This window comes from Hirundo rustica, chromosome 3, assembly GCF_015227805.2.
Source record: "Hirundo rustica isolate bHirRus1 chromosome 3, bHirRus1.pri.v3, whole genome shotgun sequence".
Classification (NCBI taxonomy): domain Eukaryota; kingdom Metazoa; phylum Chordata; class Aves; order Passeriformes; family Hirundinidae; genus Hirundo; species Hirundo rustica.
In genome coordinates, this window is record NC_053452.1 from 15,332,172 (window position 1) to 15,349,834 (window position 17,663).

At 36.9% G+C, this 17,663-nt stretch overlaps 1 protein-coding gene across 1 annotated transcript in view; it reads left to right on the forward strand.

Annotated features, from left to right (window-relative positions):
- The window catches only part of NRXN1 (neurexin 1), a 698,461-nt gene that overhangs the window by 581,346 nt on the left and 99,452 nt on the right, over window positions 1-17,663 (forward strand). The window contains 2 exon segments of the mRNA XM_058420099.1: window positions 10,585-10,674; window positions 12,107-12,426. Coding sequence (XP_058276082.1) covers window positions 10,585-10,674; window positions 12,107-12,426 — 410 coding nt within the window.

Consider the following 17,663-nt stretch of genomic DNA (forward strand, 5'->3'; position numbering starts at 1 on the left):
ATAAGAATAATGCTACGATACCACTGTGTTTATATGCAGATAATAGCAATACTTTCCAGGAATTAAAGTTAGAATAGGAAAAAAAAAAAAAAAAAAAAAAAAACCAAACAAAACTTTCCAGGTATTATTTCTATATCCAGAAACATTACTGTGCTAATCAACAGCTATGTGATGCCTTAAATATGTCAGTCCTATCAAACTGAGAATGTGCTTGCAAAAGAGCAGAAAGAGAATACTGGAAATATTATTTAAATCCTGATACATAATTTATCTTTCTCCTTCTCAGCCTTGTATATTTATACATCCACAAATCCTGATAAATTGCTGTGAAGAATGATTCTTAGTTAACTGCTTGCTTTTCCAATCTGCCTGATAGCTCACAGTTTGTTGCATTTAGTTTTTGCAGTAGCTGACTTTAGTTGAAGAGCATTCCATGGAGTAAGCCTGCGTGCAGCTTTTCCAGCTGAGCTGGAGAGATGAGCCTTGTTGCAGGAGCATGTCAAAAATAATCTACTGTGTGTACACTTCCCTTATCTATTGTAGCTCTGTGCATGTGAGCACCATGGGTGTTCTGTGCCGAAAACAAAACGGGATGTTACTCCAATACTTGTTATAATCCTCGTTTAGCCTTGTACTTTATTGGTGGAAACAATCCACCCCGGCAGTTACACATATTTTATTGTTAATTGAATATACTTCAGCCTCAGAGGTGAAACTTTGTTTCTAAGTTTTAGAGTCCAGCTTTAGAAGCAGTGGCAGATCTATGAACATATGAATAAAAGCAAGGACAGGGGGCAGATTCCTTTTGCCATCTAATGTATTGAGTCCATGCCAGTACTTTCATGGGTGATGATGGACAGTAGATTGATGGACTGATGTAGTCCTTCCTGTTCAGAGGCCTGAATTTTGTCTTGAAATATGCTTATTAAACTGGAATGTATTAATATTTTATTAGTAAGTCACCTGCCCATTTTAACTGTTAGTGTATTATCTGCTTTGAATTAGATACTTATTTAATACTTCACCTTGCTCGATACTATCATTTAGAAATAAAAATAATTTAAATAGCATATTACATTATATTTAATAATTCATTAGTGCTTTGTGTTAGAGAGGCTACAAGAGTTCATAAAGCTGGAAAGATGATAATAGCCTTATTTAATTTCAACATGGTGGGTTTCAGGATGTTTTTAAAAGGTCAAGTGGTTCCCTGAGAAAAAGTAGATGTGTAAATTGTGCTAGCAGAGCTATTTTCTTTCTAAAGTTGATCTTTTTCCCATTTAACATTTCATAAGTGTTTCAAAGTAGAAGTCGGCTCTGCACTGTGGGTATTGCATCAGCCAATGAATTTTGTAAAACAGAATGAAAAATTAAACATATTGACAGTTGAATAGTAATTATCTATTTCCTTGCAAATTCATATATGCTTAAATAGTTCAATATTGATTGTTTCTTCATTCTGGTGTTTCAGCTTAGCATTGCTCTGAAAATAAAGCAAATAAATTTAGACCTACATGAAAGTTAGCTGCCAGCTTTGCATTGCCCATCCAAAATGTGGCCTCATTAGCTTTTAAAACAGAGCAGCTCCTCATATGAATGTTGTGTCCTGGGCAAGAGGTTAAAGCATAGGGGTGTCTTGGTTTAGCAGGATCAACATGTTAGGACTGGCTTTGCAGTCACTGTCTTTGTATTCTGGAGGTCCAAGGCGACCTTGACACCATCTGCCATCTGAAAACATCCCCGGAGAGATCTGTTCAAAGACATCTTCAGACCACGATTTAGGAAGGCATCAGAGAATTGTTTCTGCGCTTGATGCTCAGTGTGTCTTTGTCACCGTTTGAAGAATAGGGTGTACTGAAATGGACTTGCTACAGATGTGGTTTGTGCCACCACTGGCAGCCTTTGGACTCTCCATGGATGTGGTTTGTGCCAACACTGACAGCCCTGCTCCTGCCTATTCTCTGCACAGGGTTTTGTCCCATTTTTAAACAGAAAAAATAGGAGAAGTCACGAAGCCGAGATATCAGGAGAGAGTGATAAATGTGTTATTGGCAACAGACTTTCCCTCCCTTGAGAACTTTCTAAACCATACAAGAAGGAAAATATAAAAGAGTTTTGAATATAGAAATCCAGAGTTTCTGAGCACTGAACTTCTTGATTCTCTTCAAAATCGCCATCTCAAAACAAAATCAAATGCTGCACAACAATTCTTAGTATTCTGGGCTGTAAAACACACACACACAAAAATATATAAAACATAACCAATCACAAGGGGAAAAAACCTTAGCTAACTGGAAATGCTTTGCAGATTATTAGAAAATGAGCTGCATTTCATAAAAAGTTGAAATGGTATGCAACATATCTTCGGTTACAGGGGAATTTTTCGTGATTTTTTTTTTTTAAGATATTATAAATAGGAAATCAGATTATTTCAGTTTTTAACAGATAAAATTCAACCTCTACTCACACCCATTACACTTTTTCATGGTGGTCTTCTCATTATAGTTCTGCAGTCCTAAAGCACTCCTCTGCTTTTATCTCAGGAAGCATCTGTTTCTATTATTTACAGTTTCTGTTCCTATGCCTTGCCAAAAGCATTAAACCCCCCCTATATGTGCAAGTTTAAACCCTTCCATTTGAAATAGATTATTCTTTTATAGTAAAATGTCTGCAAGGCTTAAATACACAAATTGAAATGCCACTTTTAGACAGAACTGAAAGTCTTGAGCTTGTTTTGGCTAAGGGCTAGGGATTATTTGTTGTTTTTTCTTTTGTTTTGGTTTGGTTTTCTGCCTGCACTGCTGACACAGAACAGATTTTTATCTCTTAAATGCCATTTTCTGTCCATATGGGCACATTTGTGTTTTTCTGCTTGGCAAAATATGGTCCAAATAATGACCTCTGTTTTGTTTCTGTTGACTTGTGCGTAATTATGCTTGTCCCTAGAAGAACAAGATGATACAGCCTGGGCAAGTGCAGCAAGTGTGCAAAGTACCTGTATGTCCCAGGACTTTGGGACATAGGGGTTAACTCAAACATCTTCATGTTTTGTGAAATAACGTGAAATTGACTTTTTAAAAATTTACAACTGCAGTGAAGTTAGTTTGTGTGCTGTTGATGAAGGCTGATGCTGAGTGCTTTCGATTTCTTAGAGTGTTTGTGAATCTGGTCATGTAATGAGCATGACTTTATCTGTACCCTGAACAGTTTGCTAAAGCTGTCCAATTGCAGCAGATTTGGAGATCACAACTGAAAACCAATACTCTATTTTCTCTTATCAATCACATAACAAGAGCAGGATTTAAATCCAGAAGATTTTTCAATTGTTTCAGGTAACTTTTCATGTTGCAAATTGTCCACAAATAACTTATGGGAAAAACAGATTTTCCAAAGTCCTTTCACTGACTACAATTAAATGCAAGGATATGACAATTTGTCCTTACTCCGATCTTGGAACTTATGTGGTGATTAAACTTAATTAGGAAACTTACCACACAGTTACAAAGTCCTTTCTACTCTATGGTTTCTACCTGAGTACTGGATATTCATGGAGTTACAGCCCAGTGGGAATTTAAAATGAGAGCTGAGCACAGTGTTTCCCATTTGCCATTGTTCACTTATATAATGAATTTTTTCTGTCAAGAGACATTCTATATAGCACCTCTTTTCTAGCATGAATGAAGATCATCCAGATTGCTACCTGGGCAAAAGTCAGTAGAACACTCTCAGTAGCAGTTCAAGATCAAGTTAATTTTCAATGCAATAGGCTTGAAACAGTCTCCGTTTTCCAGTTGTCGAAAATCTATTGAATAAGAAACAACTTAGAGTCAACTTCTGGTTAAATTTATATAGAAAAGGTAAGCATAAATGCTGTGACATTATGATTTAGAAACAATTCTGAGTCCTTTTACCTTGGAGAACTGCAAAATGTCACTCTAGGGGTAATGTGGGGCGTGGTACCATGCTTAATTCATTCTTCTTCAATTTCTATCAATTTCCCTGCCTATTTTAGCAGCAGCCCTATAATATTAGCTCCTTTAATACTACACAGGCAGTACAAAGCATCTTTGTAAAACTCCAGATAACAAAATATGACTTTTAATTTATCAGACAAGTCTTATATTTTCTTATCTGCTTCTTGTTGTTTTTCATCTTCTTTTGCTTGTTTTTGATATAATACACCAATTTCTCAAACAAAGTCATCCAGCGCTGCACAGACTGAGACAGATACTGCATTGTAGTGAGGAAATGAGAGTCAGGAAGAGCACACTCTTTGTTTAAATACTAACTAATCCAGTGAAAAATAATCAAAACCAAAGCAGGGCAAAAGGTAGTTGATTTGAAGTGAAGGTTCAGCTCCTCCTGATGAGGGTTTGCAGTTTATTCCTGTGGGAAGTTGTAAACATTTTATTTGCTTTGTTTAATAAGCAAGCATGAAATAAGGAACTTACAGGTGAATATTAGATGTTTTGGTACAGTCTGTAGGATAACTGGGCATCTTTCAACAGATGTAGTAATTGTACTCTTAAAGGCAAACCTAAGTTTTGCTTTGTTTTCAGCAGTGTTATAAGCTCCTAGTGAGAGATTTTACTCTGCTATGAAGACTGCTATCAGTCATTTCTGTGGGCAAATAGTCTCTTTGGATGCTTAATATTCATTATAAGGAATTTAGGAGATCCTGTAGGGTGTAAAGGGTCATATTATATTATGGCCATTTAGTATGGACTGTCTTGGAATATGTAATCTAAAAATGTGTATTCTGTTTCATCTGTTGAAAGCTGGGTTTGGGAGATGTTTTCTCCTTCTTACTCCAGGGGGGAGGGAGGCTGATGCCTTCTGATAATGGCCCAGCCATTAAACCAGGTGGGGCAGTGTTTCTTATCTCTTTCACCACCCCTCCATCCTCCAGGGGGACATCTTCTGATAATGGGCCATTAGGGCCCAGCAATGACATGACACATTCCATCATCCCATGTGAGGTGCTCCAACAGTGGGGGAGGAGCCAGCTGTTCCTAGCTAGGTAAGAACTGGGACTGAAGGACACAAGGTATCTGTTTTTTTTCCACTGGATTCCTGGTGGAAGACGGGACCGTCTTGTCACCACTGGATTTTCTACAGGGCCATCTCTACTCCACAGAGCCACATCTGTTACTCCAGGAGGACTTTTTTGGACTGCATTCCAACACTCTGATCACCAGGGTGCCAGGTCGTATCCCTGACTCTGTCATGGTTTTTCCAGGATTTTTGTTTTCTTCCTTGATTGTATTTTGTACTACTACATTTGTATTTCCTTTTTTTTTTTTTTTTTTTTTTCATATTCCTGATAAAGGAGTGTTACTGCTATTCCCATATCTTTGCCTGAGAGCCCCCAATTGCAAAACTGTAATTATTTGGCGGGGAAGGGGGTTTACATTCTCCATTCCAAGGGAGGCTCTAGCTTTCCCTAGCAGACAACTGTCTTTCAAAACCAAGGACACTTGCCAGGCTTGACTCTTCAAAGTTTGGAGGAGCTGTACTTGGATCAAACACTGGTTAGACAAGCCTGTAAGCAATTAGCAAAAGTACAGGTCAGAGCAGTGACCTCCCAAGTAACACAGTGACTTCTGAGGTGATCTTGGATCTCTTCTCTACCCCATGCAACCCAGCCTCAAGAATGTGTGTACAATAATGGAAAATAGATGACATGAAAGAACTTTAGTATGGGCCATTACTGAGATGGTGATTTCATTTCTGGCCATGTGAAACTGTTTTGTGGACTGTCTGCCCCCATATCCCATCCAGAGCTGCCGTGGCTTCCTCTCATACCATGCAACTGAATATTTCAGTCAGATTTCATCCCTAACTGCATCTGGAGGAATGATATGAGTTTCTGTCTTCCTCTTGCAGATGTCAGGGGAGTCATGATTCAGAAAGGAGCGGTGTCAAGATTATGAAGAGCAAAACGAGGGAGAGAGGGTTATTTATAAATAGAGATGGACCTTGGTTTCATCACTGTTATTTATTTCCCTAACAGAATCACTAGGACTAACAATGTGAATTTGTATTCTGTTAAAGGGTTTGTTTCAAAGAAAATAGTCTCTAGTCTAGGTTGCTCTTCACAGAATCACAATTTCAACCTTCTTACGTATTCCCTTTCAAGGATGCTGCTATTTCACATCAATAACTGACACCTTTATTTCAGAGCGGCAAAATAGAATTACATTTCAGCCCTGACAATATAATAAATCAGGAGAGGATTAAATACATATTAGTGAAGTTCACATAGTTGGTTTGTCCCAGCTGACCTATAGGTATAAAGGCATGATTAAGGTTTTTTTGGACTGCTTCTTCTCAGTTGTGACACTAGATTTAACTGTGACTCAAAGATTTGACCTTTGCTGCTCTTCTCTGCTTACCTTGATTCTTTGGAATTATTGTTATTCCCTTGAAGCCTTTCTGCCAGTATGGAATTAACACTCCGTTGTGACAAAATATTGTCTATTTGGCAAAAGAATGAAGCCATCTAGAATTCGATCAGGTTAGACAATGTCATGGTACACATCCTGAGTGAATCATTTCCACCCAGCTTTTTTAATCAAAGAAATCTTTGCCATATAACCTGGAAGAGTAATGCTGGATAGTCACATAGCTGTCTACAATTAAAGTTTGGGCACATCGGGGTTTTTGTATGAATTACGATTGAAAGGATGCCTGCCAGAGCACTTAATCTTTCAGATGCGTAACAGAATAAAGTCTCAAAGCCACGGGTTTATTTAGGGTATGAAAAAAATTATTAACCTTCTTGGAAGTGTTTTTACTGAAGAAGTTCTTTGTGGTTCACTATATTGGTAAAAACAAGCATAAATAAAGGAAGGTAGAGAAATGTGAACTGAATACTCCTGAGGAAAGCAATCTGTGGTATTTATGATTTCTCCACTGGGGATGAGATTATAAGATGAGGGAAATGCATACAGTTTTACTGGGTCCATGCGGATTCATTGTAGCTGAGTGTATGACCCAAAACGGCTGTTTGGGAAGAGGCAGTTATTGAAATTATGTGTGTTTTTCATTATGTAGTAAATACGACTTTCGTTGCTTTTAATGGGATTTCTGTTATTTTGAATTCTACATATAATTTTTTTCTTGTAGTTGTTATGTGTCTACTGGTTTCATCATTACTAAATCCATGTGCTCTCCTTGAAACTAAATCCAGATAAATTCCACACCATTTCTCCCTAGCCTTTCCATTTATATTATACACTAGAATTTAAGCTAATGTAATAGTGTCAAATTGAGATGTATTTCACAGTGCACTTTTCCTCTGATGAGGAATGGGCTAATGTAATCAGCAATTATTTTTTGTGTGACCTTTACAAATCAAATTGTTATTTCCTTGCTTTTCATTTGAATTTTTCTCCCAGTGGTGCAGGACTGCTGCAGCTAGTATAAAACATAATTTATTGATAGAATCACATTATAATAGTCTCAAAAACCATACGTATTGTACATTTTAATGAAATAATTCAAAGAAATGTGTAAGCTGGCCAAAATTTAATTTATGCTATTAGTTCACAGAGGAGTTTCCAGGATCACCATAGAGATGTTCTGGAGCAGCTGCAGAGCAGTGAGAGGGGACCTTGCCTCGGATAGATCCCATGTTAGTCATGGAATACAGCAGAGTTGCAATAGCACTAAGGATCCAGTCCGGTGGCTGCAGGGGATCCTCTTACCACATGTTCCTGATTGACACCTACTGGGTGAATAAACAACACTGTTTAATGCCTTCCAAATATAGGCAGTTGTGAACACTTTGCTATAACTGCCTGGTTCTTTTGGGATCTAGAGACCATTTGTTTATGAAGGGCATCCAGTGACTAACCATGCATGAAGTTGATGAGTGAATGCTGATCTCTATCCATGAGACTTATTTTCATTATCTTAATGCATTCCTTATGCCCACAGACTTCTTCTGAACAACTTAGCCTTTCTTATACATCACGTAGAAGAAGAATTTCATCCACTCCCCCATTTGTTTTAAAAAAATATAGATAACCAAAAATAAATTTAAAAAAAGGTATGCAACACTAAGTAAAACTCATGATTCATTTACTTTAAGTTAAGGAAATCTTTTAGAAATAGGATGTTCTCTTACTTATTCAGTGACTCAACTGCTAAAGCCTCAATAAAAACTGTCGAAACATCTTATTGAAAAGCTAACTGTGTTAAAAGTAACTGACTGTCAGAAAATATAAATTATTAGTTCACTTGGTTAGATATACATATATACACACATATTTTGATGGAAGATACAAATCCAGAACAGAAACATGTAGAATCATACAATTAAGGGGGTTTTTTTGTTCCTGTGTTAGTCACAGGATATTTCTTATGGGTTTTTTTTCTGGTACTTCTCAAATTTTGATTTAGTCACAGGAAGTTTGCTGTAAGAAAGCCAGGATGGAGAGAAGCCATTTTAAAGATCATAACAGGAAAAAAAAATTAAAATTTTCTGTATTCTCACATAATCACAGTAGTTGTGTTGCGATGTGTTTAATTGTAAATTTTCACTTTTGGGGAGAAGTACAAAAGGGAAAGTTTCAGTAAAATGTTTGCTGTTCAGTTTCAGTTCTGTTTTATGGAAAAGATATTTAAACACTGAGAACAGAGAGAAATGTATATAGAAACAAAATATACCTATTTTTATATATGCATATATGTTCATGTACTTCTTAATATGACATACACTTAGATGTTTGCATAGTATATTCACTCACAGAAGTTGTGGAACCACTTTCTGTGGTTGTCCAAAGAAGTCATGGATGCCCCATCGTTGGAAGGGCTCAAGGTCAGGTCAAATGTGCTTTGAGCAACCTGATCTAGTGAAAGGTGTCTTTACTCATGGCAAGGGGGTGGGAATAGATGATTTTCAAATGTGTCTTCCAACCCAAACCATTTTATGATTCAATATTGGAAAGGGAACAAACAGGAAAAGGCCATCTCCTCAAAAGCAAATAGATCAGCTTCTGTCATGGTGAATGATGTCCATGCTAAACCAAGTGACGGATGCATGAAACATGGAAAATAGCAGTTCTCAGCACTGCAGAATAAATATCTGCATAAAACCACCATGGTTTCATTTGCAGTTTTGGGGCGCTATTGTACTGATTCTTCCCTGCAAGCCTGCTGTGACTTGTAATTTTGTGACAAACTGAAACACTGATCTCCTGAATTTCAGTAATACTTCTGTTTGACAGTTGGCAGTAGAATTCTTCTAGCTCAAGAACATATCTTTCTGAGCACTATGTAGGTTTACTGCAGCGTGTGCTTACATTTCCACCGCAGACACAGGACTTGATTTCTTGGTTGGTTTGGTGGGTTTTGAAGTCAAAGAAAATACACACGTTTGACCCAGTAAGAGTGACTTTGTATTTGGACATGATTTATGAATTACCACTTTTTACTCATCTTGTTCTTCTTATCTCTCAGATTCTTTAGTAATATAAACCAACACAATGCAAGAAAAATATATTGTTGGTCTAAAACTCTGCCACCACCAAAAGCCTATACACTCAAGAAAATATTTAGACTTGCCATTCTCCTAAGTAGGTTTCTAAGTGGCATTCTAAGGGATCACAACTATACTACTCAAATACAAAAAGCTGCAATTACAAATAAATATTTAAACTGTTTTGCTAATTATTCCTCATCTGTTATTTTTCTGACTGTAGCAGCCTTATTTTATCTCACTGTTTTAGTTAAAGAAGTCAAGAGATCTCTTCACTGACTGAGAATAGATACAGTTGGCAAATATGATGAGTTTATCCTTTGCATTGGTGGGTTCTGGTTAGCTCTTAATTTATGAAACCCCAACACAGATGGCCTCTTGCTAAATTTTAAAGCACTTCCATGTTTCAGAACCAGGCTACCTTTCATCAATTCACTTTTGTCAAAGCCTTGGTGTTCCTTCAAGACATTGTCAAGGAGTCCTAACAGAATGTATAAACTATGAACGCCCTGGTCTGTTGTGTACCATGTATTTGAGTCTGGATTTTATTTAAATGAAGCAAAGAGATGTGTGGTTTTTTCTGCTTAGGAATAAGTTACAGCAGGACTGTTATTAGACAGAAGAAGTAAGTGTGCCTTAGATGGTGATTAAGAGTTGTGTTCTTCTTCTTTAAATGACTAACCTGGAGTGAGAGATTGGATGTCTTTTGAAAACTTAAACCTGTTTCACCTGAACATGTTTAACTAGTTAATAAGAAACATCAAAAAAGACAAAACCCTGAGGTCAACTATCATTTTTTTGTAAAGCCATTCGATGATGTTTAAATTTGTTTTTTTGGGTCTGTCTATAACATAAGTTTAATAACCTAGCTCAAATGCAGATTTCTAATTTTCAATTAACATAGGAATAATTTTGTTTGCTAAAATAAAATAAATGAATGAATGAAAAGTCTGAACCATGAAATGTTCTAGGTAGCACTTTTTAAAATTCCAAATTTCAAAAAATCATGTGGCAACTGTATAGCTCAAGCTTTAAGTATTAACTTTTAACCTTTGACCTTACAGATTTTAACCAATGAAATGTCTCTTTAAACTTTAAAGGAAACAATGATAACGAGCGCCTGGCGATTGCTAGACAGCGAATTCCATATCGACTTGGTCGAGTAGTTGATGAATGGCTACTCGACAAAGGTAAAAAACATTGATTAAAACTTCAAATAAAAAAATAATTTGAACATAACCAAGTAGTGCTTCATTGTAACACTAATAAACATAAAAAATAAATTCCAGTAAAACTAAATTAAAACAAATTTTAAAAAGTAAAATATAGAGTAATATTTGCATACCTTGTATAATAATTTCTATACATTTCTAGAAGTACCAGCTGTTTAATAATCTTACCCTGTTAACTTAAGGTTAAAGGGACTGTTAAATATAATCCACTAACTCAATCTATGAAGGTACTCATAGCAAACATTAACCAAAAATTATAAATCATTCATAGATTATATTACATGTTCCAGCATCTAAATTATTAACTAAAAATATCTGTAGTTATGATATCTTCATTATGGTCCTGAAAAAAAAAAATTTGTTTAAACTGTAGGTATCTTAAATAGTGGGCAATATGAATTGCCAATCAAAATGAAGTCCCTTTAACGTTTGCAACCTTCTAAGGGGATTTTGGAACAAACACTAATTAAAACAGAACTTAAAGTTGTGTGCATGCTTTTTGTGAGCAGAAACCAAATAGTCACTAAAGTGACTATTCTATTTACTAAGAGTGGTACTGTTGCTGAGGATTTCTCTGTTTAATGGAAATGTGCCATGATTTCTCCATCGGTATGTGTATCATTTCTGAAGCCGCTTTTACATCTAGAATCTTTTATTTTAATTGATAGCCTTGCTGAAAGCCAATCAGACATCTATTTTTGAATCTGCCTCTGAGATACTCAGTGTGAACCGTGTGTTTCTTTTCAGTGTGTATGTTGAAGGAAAATAAAACATTTTAAAGGAAACATTTAATTTAAAATGTAAATATTCACTTATATAGACATAAAACGGATTACTGCATAAATTCTTTAAAATTCACTTGACCTAGTGACTTGATGGCATGTATATAAACTTTGGCTGTGTGTATATACATATTTTTATATGTCTATACATACATAAACTCACTTGTACATAAAGCTATAGGCTCTATGCTGCATTGTGTAGGAAAAAAAATAATTTAAATGTTGGCAGACTTGAAGAAAATGTTATCTTAAGGAATTAGAAAACCCGGTATTCTTGAGACACACCAAAAGGTTAACACTGCTTTCAGGTAAAAGGGCGGGGTGTATGTATATCTTGTAGTGCCAAACACATTTGCAAATATATTTGATTGGCCTTTTAGCAAAAAACATAAAAATCCCAAAACGTTGTAAATTAAGAAAAATGCAAACACTTTCAAAATTTATGCATTTCATGGACACCTCATTAAAAAAGCAATGAATTATGAGTCAAGTCCTTTTCTTATAGTTTATTGCTCTCATTTTTCACCCCATGACAATCTGTTATCACTCGTGTAGAGTACTGCGTTCACAGTCAACATTTTTGCATGTATATAATATTATCTTCACAGGGCGTCAGCTCACAATCTTCAATAGCCAAGCAACCATAAAAATTGGAGGCAAGGAACGTGGCCACCCTTTCCAAGGCCAGCTCTCTGGTCTTTACTACAATGGCTTGAAAGTTCTGAATATGGCAGCAGAAAATGATGCCAACATCGTGATAGAAGGAAATGTGAGACTTGTTGGTGAAGTGCCTTCCTCTATGACAACCGAGTCCACAGCCACCGCAATGCAGTCGGAGATGTCCACGTCAGTCATGGAAACAACCACCACCTTGGCCACAAGCACCGCCAGAAGAGGAAAGGCTCCGACCAAAGAACCCATTGGTCAGGTTAGTCGGCTTCCTCGCCTTTTGCGAATATCTTTGCACCTCTGAGCGTGGCTTCCTTTGTCACATTCCCTCTGCAGATGAAATTGATCCTGTTAAAGAAATGCATGAGCTACAGTTGAATGTTCTGTATCATAAGGGCTCATGGATGTCATGTTCATCAGCATTTTGAGGGAAAGTAAGGGCTTTGAGTTACTTATAGATTAGACAAACTTACCAGTTCAGATTGTTCTGGTGCTGAGTTATATTGCTCTTTCATAGTCTTTATAGTGGTGCATATTTTTAAATACCCTTTCTTCCTTTGATGGCTTAAATCGATTACTTTCAGTAGGAATGCAGGATATCTGGAATTAGAGATAATGAAATGAAATGCTGGCTTTATCCATGAGACAGAGGAAAGAGACACAGTTTTGAGAGGGAACAGGAAGGAGTTGTGAAGACAAAAAGTTGCAAGAGGTTGGAAAAGAGGGAATTAGCACTTTCTCTAGTCCCACAATTGATTATCATCTCTGGCAGTACTCCTCATAAGAGGCAGTGGCAGCAGAGGGAATTAAGAGCACTCTGCACCATGGGAGATTCAGCCTCCAAGTCATGGGCTGTTGTTTACTGTTTGTTGAGGTTATTTGCATCTCATGAATTTGGTGATATATTTAATTGCTTTAAGGTTTTGTCAGGATTGCTGTATAATATGTGGGGAAATTTAACTATTGGGAAAGGGGAGGAGAAAAACAGGTGAGTGAATTAAGTACCTTCATCTTGTGGATGCCCTAAGTAACAGCAGTCAGACATTGTGGTTTAAAAACCTAAAACTTATCAAGACATTCCTGTGGTGGGGAAGGTTCTTTTGTATTTATTCTTTCTTTAAAAACCAACCAAACAAACAAACAAAAAGGTACACTGCTAAAAGCTTTTCTTATGTTCTTTTGGTTTATAACTTGTTTGTGTGCCCACCATGCCACCAAGCCATGACAGACAGCTACACTCCTGAGATCCAGAAATAGGACAAGAAACACAGAAAGCATCACGAGGGAGAGACAAGACGTGCTAAATAAGGTCCATTTTTTCAAGAATTAAGCACATGCAGATTAGGCAGAGGCTGAGGTCAGGTTGTCTGTTTTCTGTGTAAAAACTCAAGTCACAGAATGAATTGTGGCATCAAACTTGACACTTCAGCTTTCCTATCTGTAGTAACTTTGAATGCTTTGTACTATGGATCAAAAACTACAGTAAAGTAAAAGTAAAAATTGTTATTTAACAAACTTGAAGCAGTACATTTAAGTTAAAAATTATCCTTAAAAAAAAAAAAACAAAAAAACATTCTGACTTGCAGATTGCAGATTTTAATAATTATCATAGTGAATTACAGAGTTTTGATAAATAGCAATACATTTTCTTTGTTCTTAATTCTGTTTTAAATAGTATCTTGCACTCTATTGTCCAACTAGTCTGACCTCAATATTTGCAGCAACAAAATCTAAGACTTCATCAAATTTACTGAAGGGGAGATAGTCTCTAAAACTGTAAAACATCCTCATGGTATGGACTAATTTGGGCTAAATTAATTTTACTAAATTAAAATTAAACAGACTTAAGCTGTTCTGTCAGTCTCCAGCATACTGTTTGCCTCTGCCACTGTCTCATGTAACTCCCAGGCACAATTTTGGAAGAAAAATGTCACAGGGACCTTTCTCAGTTGGCACCTTGCATGAGCTGTAGGCAGCAGGAATTTGCTGGTATAATTGCTTTGCCAGTGTCCTCAGTTTCTGGGAGTATTCCCCAGTATAATTTGCACACTATTTGCATGCTTAGCCATTAAGACTTTTCTTTTTGAGGTGTTCCAGTGGGATATTTTTGGTAGAAAATTTTCATAAGCTAACAACTCTGGTGAGGTGTAAGTTTCTCTGAAGAGGGAAAACAAGTCAATTAGGGCAAAAAGATCTTCCAAAGCTGTTCTGTTTCTAGGCTGTGGTGCCTGAAATAAGACGTGGCCCTTACTGACTCTATCATCTACTCAATTATTTAGAGAAGCTCGCTGTCACTGGGGCTGAGTGGCCTCAAGGCAGTTGTGCCATTTCCTCATCCCTTTTTGGCTGAAGTGGCTATGCCAAAATATCATGAGGTCTTTGATACCTCACAATGAGGAGCTTCCAGCAGGCTCTAGGAGCACACAGAGGTGCCGAGCATCTCTGCAAACCAGGTTCTAAGGGTGAAGATTTTCATCAGCCTCTGTCACCTTTTAGCCTGGCTGGAGCAAGGACTTCATGAACCTGATGGGAAACTTCTTATATAGGAGCCTGAAAGCAACATTTGTGAGGAAACCATTCCATAGTAACATCACTGCAGCACTTGGGGCATTCTGAGTATATAAATGGGCACTTCTTGACTCCATCTATGTCTGAATGTCCTGCCTGGTAGAATATCTGTGTGTCATTTCATACACTTAATTAGTCAGGGACTGCACTGGAACACAGTGCAAATCAGGGCCATGATTTGATTTAAAGAGATAACTTCCCAAAGTCAGAGCTGAAATTTGTCTGCAGGATGCTCTACTATTCATGCAAAAATATACCTAGGAAGCTACTGAATTGCCTTAGGGACATAATTTCTTGTCTTCATTCATACCTGGTTCTTATTCTACCTGCATGTAATAATTTCTGAGCTCATGGCCCATAGGGGTCCCATGGGTCTGTCCTGCAGGGTGCTGAGTAATCACTTTCCACCTTGATGTCACTGGAGATGAAAGCATCCACCATCTAATGAAAAAATCTACCTCTGACTTCTTCATTCTCTTTAATTTTTGTTCTTTACAAATTTTTTTCTGATTTTTGCTTATATGTAAACTCTGCAGTGGTGTCAACTACCTTGACATATGGTAATGCACAAGAAGAAGGGTTACCTCTCCAGCATTAATCAGGTTACTGAGGAAAATATACAGTTGAACAGCAATTACTAATGAAAAAACCCTATATTACTGCAAACCAGCGCATGGCTGAAATAGAATAGAAGCAAATGATCTAATCAGTCAGAGATTGTTTGCTTCATTTGCAGAAGTATTGAATTCAATTAAAGATTGCAATACTTAAAGAAGGTCATTTAAATCTCTATTTATAAGAAAGGTTCTTTTAAAAAACCTACAGTGTTTAATTGACGGAGTCTCTGCTTCCTCACAGATATTAATAAAATCAGTATATGATGCAAGATACACGTGGGACTTCCAGAAAGTATGTTGAATACGCTTGTGCATAATTTTAGATGAAGGAGGTCTTAGTGCTTCTGAGAAAGAAATGCTTTTTGCTGAAGACTCTAAATGAGGGTTTTCCCAGCTTGGAAATATTTTATCAATGGATGTTTTGGTGATGACAGACATCCTAATTATTGCACTGGAAAATGGAAATTTTTCAAAGGAGAGAAAAGTACTCAGAGCTTATTGAACATCAATAGTAGGTGAATGCCTGATTTTCCTTAGTGCCTTAAATCCTCCCCCCTACACCCCCTTTGATTGTAATGGCATTCAAGCTGTCAGTTTCCATGCAAGGCACTGTGTAAACACAGAGGATGTGAAAGTCCCTGCCTCCAAGATCTCATAGAATAAACAAAAGGTATTAGGTAAGGAGGAGGGAAAAAAGAGGAAATCAGGAGGTGGGAAGAAGAGGGAAATAAAGCAACCATTGTCTTGTTTAAGTGTTGACAAATGTACAGATTTGCAGCCTTTGTAAGAGGGACACTTTACTGCCCTGTGGTTTTTTGGTTTTGGGTTTTTTTTTGTTTGGTTTTTTGTTTGTTTGTTTGTTTGTGGGTTTGTTTTGGTTTTTGGTGGTTTTTTTGGTTTTGTTTGTTTGTTTGTTTGTTTGTTTTGGGGGGTTTTTTTGTTTGGTTTTGTTTGTTTGTTTGTTTTTTTGTTTTTTTTTTTTTTGGTTTGGTTTGGTTTGGTTTGGTTTGGTTTTGTTTTTTTTTTTTTAATCCAGGATTTTCAGAGAGCTGTAGGATCACCGCCGACCTGCAGCATATTCTGGATCAGGCAATTTAAGGACTGGGCTGCCTGATCAAGCACTTGCTGCAAAAATGGCACCAGCTAGGTGGTGAATGAGATGTTTCCTCTGCTTCTTACTTTGCCACCGACACCTGGGGGAAGCCCTGGCCACTGGCATGGGAGCTGAGGATTGTAGGAGAGGTCCTTTGCTCCCCCCACACTGCACAGAAGGTTCAGCATTTTGCATACCTTCATAAGCATGGAAAGAAATCCTCCAGATTAATTTTTTGTGAGAACAAGACTTGTGTTAAATGAAAATATGTGTTGCAAACTTTAGGGGAGCCTTGGGTATACACTTGGACTCAGAAATCATGAATTTGGTCTAAGAATATCACTTTTTATGAAGTTATTCAGCAAAATGATACAGTTAAGTTCTTCCTTCTTTTTGGATTTTATTTTTAACACTTTAAAAAAAGTCTAATTTGCAAGGTTTTCTATTCAGTTATGTAGGTGATAAACATCTTTTAAAACTGAAAATAAAGATTCTCGTGTTGCAGAACTCCACGAGCTGAAACGTTAAACTAAACACCGAGTACTGCAAGGCTTGCAATAAAAATTGCAAGAGTTGGCAGAAGCCTGAAAGGCTTCAAAAGGACTTAGAGAATGGGTTTTGCTTGAATTAGGAAAGCCCAATCAGGCCTTTAGTATTTCTTTGGCACAGCTTTGTGAATCTGTATTAACTGGAAATCATAAATGAAGTGATAGTAAATCAAGAATAATATGCTCATTTCTAATCCCTTTCTAAGGATTTGATTATGACAGCCTATCCACAGAGCAGCCTCTACTCTCATGCACTGGAAACTGTTTCTGAAAATTGTGTGCAAATAGCTTTTTTTTATTTTCTATACGGTATTCTGGCAGTCCTCTTTGTTCTCACCAGAGTGGGTTCTTATCAATAACACTAAGCCACTTAGCCAGCAATTGCTATATACTGTGAGATGATTACATGTTTGGGAACAATAAACACTGATTTTTGGTCAGGCACAACTAATTCAATGAACTGAAACCTGGTCAGTTGTCCTGGAGGGCATACATCAGGTGATGGGTATGTTTCCTTACATATATTGAAGCAAGAGATTTTAATGCCATTCGTTGTAGCAGGGACAATGACAGGCTTGGCTCAGAAACTTCATCTGCCAAATAAAAACAAGCAGTGGAGAAAACAGGGGTGTTATCCATGGAAAAAGTTCAATTTTAAGAATGATAGTTG